Consider the following 10,607-nt stretch of genomic DNA (forward strand, 5'->3'; position numbering starts at 1 on the left):
GCCGTTTAGGGCTTTAAAGGTCAGCACCAACACTTCTGGGTACCAGTTGCTGGAAACCCCAGGAAGGGAGAGTTCTTCTTGTGCTCCAATCCTGCTTGCAGGTTTCCTACAGGTGTGTGGCTGGTGGCTGCAAGAACAGGATGCTGGACTGAATGGACCATTGGCCTAGTCCAACAGGATCTTCTGATGCCCTTCAGACCTCAGACACCTGAAATCCAAGCCAGTTCTCGCCGAAGGGCTTGGGCCTGCTTTCCCTCCACCCCCCTTCCTATAAGCCGCCTTCTTCTGAAACCGTGTCTCCCAGGGGTGGGCTGGGAGGCGCCTCCCTCCCTTCTCCCCCTCCCTGCCTGCTTTCCTGCGGCTCCCGGTGCCCCAGGTGGCGGCAGCTGCTCATTCCGACCAGAGACAGCAGAGAGGAGCCACTTTGCTCTGCAAGGACGGCCGTAGACAACAGGTAACAGCCAGAGTTCTCCCTTGCTTGCCTCCTTTCGAACCCGGAGCTGTCCTAGGCTGGGGAGAGGCAAGGCAAAAGGCTGGGTTGGGCGAGAGACTTATTGCTCTGAAGTGATTCTGATTGCGTGAGGATTGACTTGGCATTGGATCTGGCCAAGGTAGGTGGTTCCTGCACCTTTGAGGAGGTACTTTTTAAATCCTCGCTTCTCCCCCAAGTGCATCTGGCTCTCCGAGTTAGGTCTTCTTGGCAGATCTTCCCTGTCTCATTTTATTTCACTTTTCAAGTTGAAATTCCCTGCCGGAACCAAATTTTAAAATCACAATGCTTTCCCATGCCCTCTCTCTCTCTCTCTCTTTTGCAGGGAATCAGATTATACATGGGTAGTGTGGGTTGTCAGGAAATAAAAATATTTGGAATACTGTATACGAGGCAAAATTCAAAATACAAAATGGCATGGAAGCAATGCTTGATAACTGCACACCAAGCGCACCTAGGAGTTAGCCCCATTGAATTCAACAATACTTCTTTCTGGGGAGATGTGGTTAGGAATGCACTGTTAGACTGCAATCCTCTACACGTTTTCTGCGGCTTACTTCAGAGTAGGCGTGCACAGGACTGCACTGTTCATGGCAGCAAAGAGAGATAGCTTCCTTCTCCATGCGAATGGCATTAAATTAAAATATCTCAGGCTTTGCTCATCCATATGGAGATGCGGTTTTGAAAAGTTGGCTTTTTCATGAGCTAGATTCCTTTTCGAAAAGTTCTCTTCGGCTAACACCTTTTTGCTTTCTTATAAGGCGGAGGGGCAATGAACCACAAACAGCTAGCTATAACTATTTAACAGATGCTCCGTTGCTGTGATTTTACTCTTAATACTCAGAGATCCCTTTTAAAAGGCAAAACGTCTATTCAAGTCACTATTGCGCCCATTTAACAGGTGGTAGAACTGAGGCCAGGAGAGTGCGATGCCCTCAAGGTAGAAGGGCTCAGTGGCAATCTGCCTTGCAGGTAGACGTTCTCAGGTTCGATTCCCGACAGCATGTAGGGCTAGGAAAAGACCTCTTCCTGAACCCCCAGAGAGATGCTGCCTGTCAGTGTGAACACTATTGAACTAGGTGGACTAATGGTCTGGCTTGGTACATAGAATAAGATCCCCTTTCTTAGGAGCCATGGTATGGATTTTCCCCACTGAATTTTGCACCTGAATCCAGGAAATGACTTGCCAATTATACCTGCCGCAATATTGCGCACTCTGCCTGTGAACTGGATCTGCTAGTCTGTGTCTTTTAAAAATCCAAGTGGTTTAACCATGGTCGTGAGATACGACGGGGAGAGAGACTTTCTCTGGGTCCACCTTCTTGCCTTACAAGAGCTCATTCCCCTCCTTGATATTTACCTGTGTAGATCTAAGATGAGGGACCTCCTTTCTCCCTCGGCAGCAGCTGTCAAGCTCAAAAGGGCTTTGGGCACAGCTGGCATGGGCGGGCACTGCAGTGAGGTGGTGCCTCCCCAGGGAGGGAAGAAAAGCAGGTGAAGAATCACAGCCTTCTCCAACCTATAGGTATGTTTTGGACTACAATCCCCATCATCCCCAGCCAACAGCTGTAGTCTAAATAATCTGGAGGGCACCAGGCTGAGACACCCATGGCCTCCCCATGTAAGCTGTCCTTTGCATTCACAGGTGCACTCTGCACATGCTCAGAGGCCCTCTTGCTTAGTGCTTCGGCTGCTCCGCTGCAGACCATTGGAAAACCAACTTGGCTCAAACCCCTCCCTCACCTTATGTCTGCAAATCCTGAATTTCCCACTCCTCGTGACTCCAACCACCCCCCCAGCAAATTTGCTGGGCTGTGTGGGAGCCACATTCTTCAACCCCGTCCCGGGTTATGTACGCCGGCTGGCTTGAATCATGGCGCTTGGTGCTTGGTGGGCAGCGGAATGACTCTGCCCATGCTCAGAGGCACTGCTGGCTTTTTCTATACTTCAGAGGTAGATGATAATAATAATAATAATAATAATAATAATAATAATAATAATAATAATAATAATTTATTATTTATACCCAGCCCATCTGGCTGAGTTTCCCTGGCCACTCTAGGCAGTTTCCTACAAAAGATTAAAAATACATTAAAACATCAGTCATTAAAAACTTCCCTAAACAGGGCGGCCTTCAGATGTCTTTTAAACATAGCTGCTTATTTCCTTCACATCTGGTGGGAGGGTGTTCCACAGGGCGGGTGCCACTACCGAGAAGGCCCTCTGTCTGGTTCCCTATAACCTCACTTCTCGCAATGAGGGAACCACCAGAAGGCCCTCAGTGCTGGATCTCAGTGTCCGGGCAGAACGATGGGGGTGGAGACGCTCCTTCAGGTATATAGGACCGAGGCCGTTTAGGGCTTTAAAGGTCAGCACCAACACTTTGAATTGTGCTCGGAAACGTACTGGGAGCCAATGCAAATCTCTCAGGACTGGTGTTATGTGGTCTTGGTGGCCACTCCCAGTCACCAGTCTAGCTGCCGCATTCTGGATTAATTGCAGTTTCTGGGTCACCTTCAAAGGTAGCCCCACATAGAGCACACTGTAGTAATCCAAGCGGGAGATAACTAGAGCATGCACCACTCTGGCGAGACAGTCTGCGGGCAGGGAGGGGTCTCAGTAGTGGATCCTGGTATTAAATACCGATTCTGTCCCTCCCCTATTGCACTTTTCCTGCACACAATGGAGCCCCCCCTCATGTTCCCACATACTTTTATCATCTCCTTGTGCCCAAACCTTCCCTTCTCCCTTGCAGGGGGCTTCTCAATTAGCCGAGGGCTTTGAGCATGGCTGATGTGAGGGGTCAGGAGCGCATGGAGGTGGAAGGAAGGGGGCTAATGAGTTGCATTTGCCCCCCACGACCCTCTTGCTGCTCCTGCCGTGTAGCTAATTCCCTTTTCTCTTGGATCGTGGCTCAGCCTCTGGGCTTCCCGCTGTTCCTCAGTCACGCCCAGCTGTTCAGCTTCCCCTTCATCCACTCGCACCTCTCTCTTCGGTACTGTTTCCTTTATTAAACTATAAAATTCTCAGGGCAGAGCCAGACGGCGTGGACACCATTGTTGCTGCAGTGCTGTTGATTAAGGCATTTGAACAAAATTCATCCAGCACAGCATCTCCATCTCACAGATCCTGCAAGCAGCATCCATAATAATAATAATTGTTGTTGTTTAGTCGTGTCCAGCTCTCCGTGACCCCGTGGACCAGAGCATGCCAGGCACTCCTGTCTTCCACTGCCTCCCGCAGTTTGGTCAAACTCATGCTAGTAGCTTCGAGAACACTGTCCCTCCATCTCGTCCTCTGTCATCTCCTTCTCCTTGTGCCCTCCATCTTTCCCAACATCAGGGTCTTTTCCAGGGAGTCTTCTCTTCTCATGAGGGGGCCAAAGTATTGGAGCCTCAGCTTCACAATCTGTCCTTCCAGGGCTAATTTCCTTGAGAATGGAGAGGTTTGATCTTCTTGCAGTCCATGGGACTCTCAAGAGTCTCCTCCAGCACCAGAATTCAAAAGCATCCATTCTTCGGCGATCAGCCTTCTTTATGGTCCAGCTCTCACTTCCATACATCACTGCTGGGAAAACCATAGCTTTAACTATATGGACCTTTGTTGGCAAGGTGATGTCTCTGCTTTTTAAGATGCTGTCTAGGTTTGTCATTGCTTTTCTCCCACGAAGTAAGGCGTCTTTTAATTTCGTGACTGCTGTCACCTAATAATAATAATAATAATAATAATAATAATAATAATAATAATAATAATTATAATTCATTTATACCCAGCCCATCTGACTGGGCTTCCCCAGCCACTCTGGGCGGCTTCCAACAAAATATTAAAATACAGTAATGCATCAAACATTAAAAGCTTCCCTGAACCTTCAGATGTCTTCTAAGCACAAGAGCTTTGTATCAAAAGTGTCACACAGCAGAGCACAGCTATCATGGCCAGTAGGCGTTGACAGCCTTCTCCCTCATGAATTTATGCAATCCTCGTTTAAAGCAATCCACCTTGGAGGCCACCACTGTCTCCTGTGGCAGCCAGTTCCACAGTCTCCACCCCCATCGTCCAGCCCGGACACTGAGGTCCTCTTCTGAGGTTCTTCTGATGGTTCCCTCACTGTGAGAAGTGAAGTTTCAGGGGACCAGGCAGAGGGCCTTCTTGGCGGTGGCACTCTCCCTATGGAACGCCCTCCCGTCAGATGTCGAGGAGATAAAGAAGGACACAACTTTTAGAAGACCACTAAAGGCAGCCCTGTATCAGGAAGTTTTTAATGTTCGACATTTTATTTTGTTTTATATGTGTTGGACACTACCCAGAGTTGTTGGGGCAACTCAGACAGATGGGTAGGGTTTAAATATTATTATTATTATCATCATCTGTCAGGGACTCAGGAGCAGGAGCACTGGGGAGAGAGGAAATGGAGAGCGAAGGGGAAGAATCCGAGGGCAGCGTAGGGGAGTATGACAGTGGCCCGAGAGATTCCATGAGCTTCTCCAGCGAATCAGAAGATTCCCAGAAGGGGGCGCCTATGGTCAGGGCAAGGGGGGTCCCAGGGGGGACGCACCAGAAACAAGGAGACAGAGGGGAACCCCAAAGCAGCAGTGGGGGATTGGGACCAGTTTCCTCACCAGAGCGTAGTGGGGGGGAAGTGTCACATGTGTCAGGGCCAGCGTCTCCTCCAGCGGGGAGAGAGAGTGAGTCAGCGCTGATCACGCCTCCAACAGAGGGGAGGTCAGTTGCAGCTAGCCCCCCCAGAGGGGGAAGCAGTGACAGCAGCAGCAGTGAAACGGTCAGGAGAAAAGTTACCGGCTGGACGCGCGCGCCAAGTTCAAATGTACAGGCGCGGGGAACAGCAGGAGACCCGGATGGGGAACCAGCTCCTAAAGCCCGCCGGAGGGAGGGGGAAGGCTCAGGGGACTCAGCGTCAGAAGAGGCTAGAAAGGGCGAGACCCCAACGGCCAGGCGGAACCAGAGGTGGAAGGAACTGAGGAAGAGGTGGAGTAAGGCTAGAATCTTAAATTGGTGTCAGGGGGGAGGAGACTCAGACGGAGCATCAGCGGTCTAACAGTTGAGACGTAGAGCCTCACGCTGCGGCTCTGGAAGTGAAACTGAACTTCAATAAAGACTTTGTACCTAACAACGAAGCAGCGTTGGTCCTTTGTGAGCTGGGACCTTGGGCAGCTCTGACATCATCTTTTTATTTTTTATTAGTTTTTTAACATATCATTTTCAACAATTATGAAACATACTTTTGTATCTTATACAATTTTTTGACTTCCATCAATCACATCTGAAAATTTCTCAATCTTTTCCCTTAATTTATATTTCTTACTTTCACTATTACATTTAAATCTTATAACTAATTTCTCTCTTCTTTCTTTTCTTTGCAATATTTCATATATTTCTCCTTAGAAAACTTCTTGCAGTCCTACTAGCGTAATTTGTTGATTACAGTTGCTCTTCAAACAGTTCATATATTTCTTCCAATCTTCTGTAAACCTCTGGTCCCACAGGTTTCGAATCCTTCTTGTCATTTTATCCAATTCTGCGTAGTCCATTAATTTTGTCTGCCATTCTTCTTTCATCGGTATATTATTATTATCATCATGCATGAAGGCCTTCCTTTTATCTGTTCTGATTCTCCATTCAGCTTCCTTCGATGTCCACGACTTCTAATGTTTATGAGAGAGGAAAGTTTTTCTCTGCTTTTTCCATGCATGCATAATTCTACAACCTTCTATCATGTCACCTTGAATTCACCTTTCCTCTTAAAAATCCCCACAAACTGCAACCTTTCTTCATTTCTTTGTCCATTTCTGAACCGTTTCCAACTCCACAGTATCCTTTTTGAGGTGAGGCAACCAGAAACACGGGACGCGGGTGGCGCTGTGGGTTAAACCACAGAGCCTAGGACTTGCTGATCAGAAGGTCGGCGGTTCGAATCCCCATGACGGGGTGAGCTCCCGTTGCTCGGTCCCTGCTCCTGCCAACCTAGCAGTTCGAAAGCACGTCAAAGTGCAAGTAGATAAATAGGCACCACTCCGGTGGGAAGGTAAACGGCGTTTCCGCGCACTGCTCTGGTTCGCCAGAAGGGGCTTAGTCATGCTGGCCACATGACCCGGAAGCTGTACGCCGGCTCCCTCGGCCAATAAAGTGAGATGAGCGCCGCAACCCCAGAGTCGGTCACGACTGGACCTAATGGTCAGGGGTCCCTTTACCTTTACTTTAACCAGAAACACACACACAATCTTTTCATTAAATGGAAAAGTCCCAGCACAACAACCCCAAATGCTGCTCTGCGACTGCTCACCAAAGGTATTTATAAATTTGGGGCATAGACAGGCAGGCTCTCTGGACAAGGGATTTGTGTTGGTTCTGCTTTCGAAACAGCACCTTGCCCCCTACCGGCGTGAGTGGTTAAATGGCAGTCATTGAAGAACCCGCTATTGATTCTGGCTCATTAACTGAAAAACGCCTTCGCTCCCAGAGGGATCAGCTTTTAGAAAGCAAATGCTCAGAGCTGCATTATCTACATGGTGTAACTCACCAAGGACTTAATTTAGTAAGATTTAGCGGTCCTGTGCTATTCAAGGTGTTTTGCCTATAGCGGGGTGGAGAGACCTGCCTCTCTGCAGATGTTATAAGGCTGTGGCTCTCATCAGCCCTGACTAGTAGGGAGAGACAAATCCGTCGATTTCTTTGCCCTCTCTGAGTTTCTCATCTTAACAACCTAAAATGCAGTCTCACTTGTGATTTTATTTTGTTTCTAAAAGCTACACAAAAATTAATCAGCGCTTAACTTGCATCTCTCCTAATGTCGCATTTGCAAAAAGAATCTCTCGCACACACACAAAAAGATCCCTTCATATATATTAGTGTTGTCATATGTCCTGAATTTTCCCAGACATATCCAGAATACTGCAGTAGGCAGCAGTTTCCGGGCGGAAACTGGAAAAAATGTCTGGGGAAAATGTCATTTCGCTTTATTGGCCGAGGGAGCCGGCGTACATCTTCCGGGTCATGTGGCCAGCATGACTAAGCCGCTTCTAGTGAACCAGAGCAGGGCACGGAAACGCCGTTTACCTTCCCGCTGTAGCAGTACCTATTTATCTACTTGCACTTTGACGTGCTTTCGAACTGCTAGGTTGGCAGGAGCAGGGACTGAGCAACGGGAGCTTACCCCATTGCGGGGATTCGAAACACCGACCTTCTGATTGGCAAGCCCTAGGCTCTGTGGTTTTACTGTATTTTAATATTTGGTTGAAAGCCACCCAGAGTGGCTGGGGAAGCCCAGCCAGATGGGCGGGGTATAAACAATAAATTATTATTATTATTATTATTATTATTATTATTATTATTATTATCCATAATCTGAGAGTAGAGGGCTCAGAGGTCAGTTGGTTCCACTGAATATTACTGTCTGCCTGTCTCTTTCTCTCTCTCTCTGCTCACCTGCTGACCACAAAGCCACTCCAGCCGGGTGAGGGATAATGTCTAACAACATGGCCAAGATTGCAGAGGCACGGAAGACGGTGGAGCAGCTGAAACTGGAAGTGAACATCGACCGGATGAAGGTGAGCTTCCCCATCTCCTCTCCTCACCTACTGCATGAGGTGCCCTTCCATGTACAGTGGTACCTCGGGTTACATACGCTTCAGGTTACAGACGCTTCAGGTTACAGACGCCGCTAACCCAGAAATAGTGCTTCAGGTTAAGAACTTTGCTTCAGGATGAGAACAGAAATCGTGCTCCGGCGGCGTGGTGGCAGCAGGAGGCCCCATTAGCTAAAGTGGTGCTTCAGGTTAAGAACAGTTTCAGGTTAAGAACGGACCTCCGGAACGAATTAAGTACTTAACCTGAGGTACCACTGTATACAACACCGTGTTTCAGTTCTGTGCGGTGAAGCAGCCGAACAGTCTCCAAGGGCAGCCTGGCCTGCCGTGCGGTAGTCTAGCTTAAGTGTTGCAAAAGGCGTGGTCACTAGTTCCAACGAAAGAAGAATGGCAGGCAAAATTATTGGACTATGCAGAATTGGACAAAATGACAGGAAGGATTCGAAACCTGCGGGACCAGAGATTTACAGAAGATTGGAAGAAGTATAGGAATTATTTGAGGAGCAACTGTAATCGACAAATTATGCTAGCAGGACTACAAGAAGTTTTGTAAGGAGAAATATACGAAGTGTTATAAAGTAGGAAAAGATAAGAGATATTGGTTATGAGTTTGAAATATAATAGGGAAAATAAGAAATGCATACTAGGAGATTAGACTGGGAAAATTTTCCAGACAGTACTGATGGAAGTCAAACAAATGGAATAAGATGTAAAAGTATATTTAATTACTGTTGTAAATGATATGTTTATACACACACACACACACACACACACACACACACACACACACTGTATTTTTCGCTCCATAGGGTGCACCGGACCAATAAGGCGCACCTAGTTTTTCGAGGGGGAAATCAAGAAAAAAAATATTTAAGGAGTGTGCGGCTCCTGAGGGATTTTCTATGAGGAGGGAGAAGGAACTGACTGGCCGCGTCAGTCCCTTCTCCCTCCTGGTGAAAAGCCCGCAAGAGCCACACGGAGTTTGTGTGCAGCTCTTGGGGGCTTTTCCTGCCTGCCTCCCCCCTGCATTCGCTCCATAAGACGCACACACATTTCCCCTTACTTTTTAGGAGGGGAAAAGTGCGTCTTATGGAGCGAAAAATACTGTGTGTGTATGTATTATATATGGCGTGCTGACTCTCTTTCCCTCCGTGGCAGGTGTCCAAGGCAGCGGCCGACCTCCTGGCCCACTGCGAAGCCCACGCCAAAGAGGACCCTCTGGTGACCCCGGTGCCATCTGCGGAGAACCCCTTCCGCGAGAAACGGCTCTTTTGCATCGTGCTGTGAGCCTGGAAGCGGATTGGACGGGAGAGACAAATGGCAGACTCCTCCCACTTCCAGACCAGGGTGGGCGGAACTTCCTCTTGTATGTTCGTGGTACACCCTGACCCCCTTTCAAATCCCCATTTCTAACCTGGTCCTATCTCCATCCAGCAAAAAACCCCACAAAGAGAACAGGACTGTGTGTTTTCTGTAGAGAAAACGTGTCTTAGCTTAGTGACTAGTCCTCGTTGCTGTCAAAAATAAGCTTGTCCGGGCTGTGTTGTTTCCTGATCCCAATGACAAACAAATAAACCCTGGTTTGTGTGCATGGTGGCCATGACAGTTTCTCTGGTAGGCAGATGTGCCCACAGGCCCAAAGGAGGTTGACAACCTTCTGCCCCAGGGGCTGGGAGGGAGGAAGTGACCCCAACAGGGGTTGAACTAGATGATCCCTGATGATCCCTTCCAATTCTGCAATTCTATGGTTCTATGATCTCCTTCCATTCAAGGAATCACCCCCAGGGTACTGTTAGAGGACAATTCTACCTCCCACCTTCTCCTTTGTATTTCCTTTCCAATAAATGTCGAACTGATTCTTTCTATGCCTCTTTCCTGTTTCCACCAACCACGCTCTTGGGGCATCGAGTCCGCAAGAGGCAAAATGTCCTAATGGGGGTGAGGGTGGGTGTTTGACGGTTATCTCACTTTTCTGCGGAACAGCAGCGAGACAGAACGGTTATCTTAGCAGCCTTTCCATCAAACGTGGGAGGACAGAAGACAGGCGTTCCCAGAAGCCCACGGCCGGGTTTCAGAGCTTAATCAATCGCACACATATTTTTTGGGGAAGAGTTAGGGAAATGGTGTAGTTCTTTAGATAGAGTGAGCAGCCCCTCTCCCCAATTTTTAAATCCGTTGCGGTTTTCTGGCTGATGCGGTTTGAAGCGGGAGATGGATTTCCACCCCTGGCCTCAGTGGGAGAAACATTGGGGGCTTTTAAGAAGAAGCCAATTTGCCAACAGCGATGCTGTCAGGCACTCATCCCATCAGTGGGTTTTCCTGCTCCTTCTTAAAGGTAAAGGTAAAGGGACCCCTGACGATTAGGTCCAGCTGTGGCCGACTCTGGGGTTGCGGCGCTCATCTCGCTTTATTGGCCAAGGGAGCCAGCGTACATCTTCCGGGTCATGTGGCCAGTATGACTAAGCCGCTTCTGGCGAACCAGAGCAGCGCACGGAAACGCCGTTTACCTTCCC

General features: G+C 48.4%; 1 protein-coding gene across 2 annotated transcripts; it reads left to right on the top strand.

Moving 5' to 3' along the window:
* Positions 1–346: 346 nt before the first annotated feature.
* Positions 347–9,584, top strand: GNG8 (G protein subunit gamma 8). Of its 2 annotated transcripts, none has more exons than XM_083628248.1 (3): positions 347–454; positions 7,949–8,055; positions 9,253–9,584. In XM_083628248.1, the coding sequence occupies exons 2-3, from the start codon at positions 7,972–7,974 to the stop codon at positions 9,379–9,381; spliced, it is 213 nt and encodes a 70-aa protein (XP_083484374.1). In that variant the 5' UTR covers positions 347–454; positions 7,949–7,971; the 3' UTR covers positions 9,382–9,584. The 2 variants fall into 2 exon arrangements, with proteins under 2 accessions (XP_083484374.1, XP_083484373.1); XM_083628247.1 differs by having other exon boundaries at positions 390–611.
* Positions 9,585–10,607: the final 1,023 nt, after the last annotated feature.

The sequence above is a fragment of the Podarcis filfolensis genome (genome assembly GCF_964270895.1).
Source record: "Podarcis filfolensis genome assembly, chromosome: 8".
In the NCBI taxonomy this organism is placed as follows: domain Eukaryota; kingdom Metazoa; phylum Chordata; class Lepidosauria; order Squamata; family Lacertidae; genus Podarcis; species Podarcis filfolensis.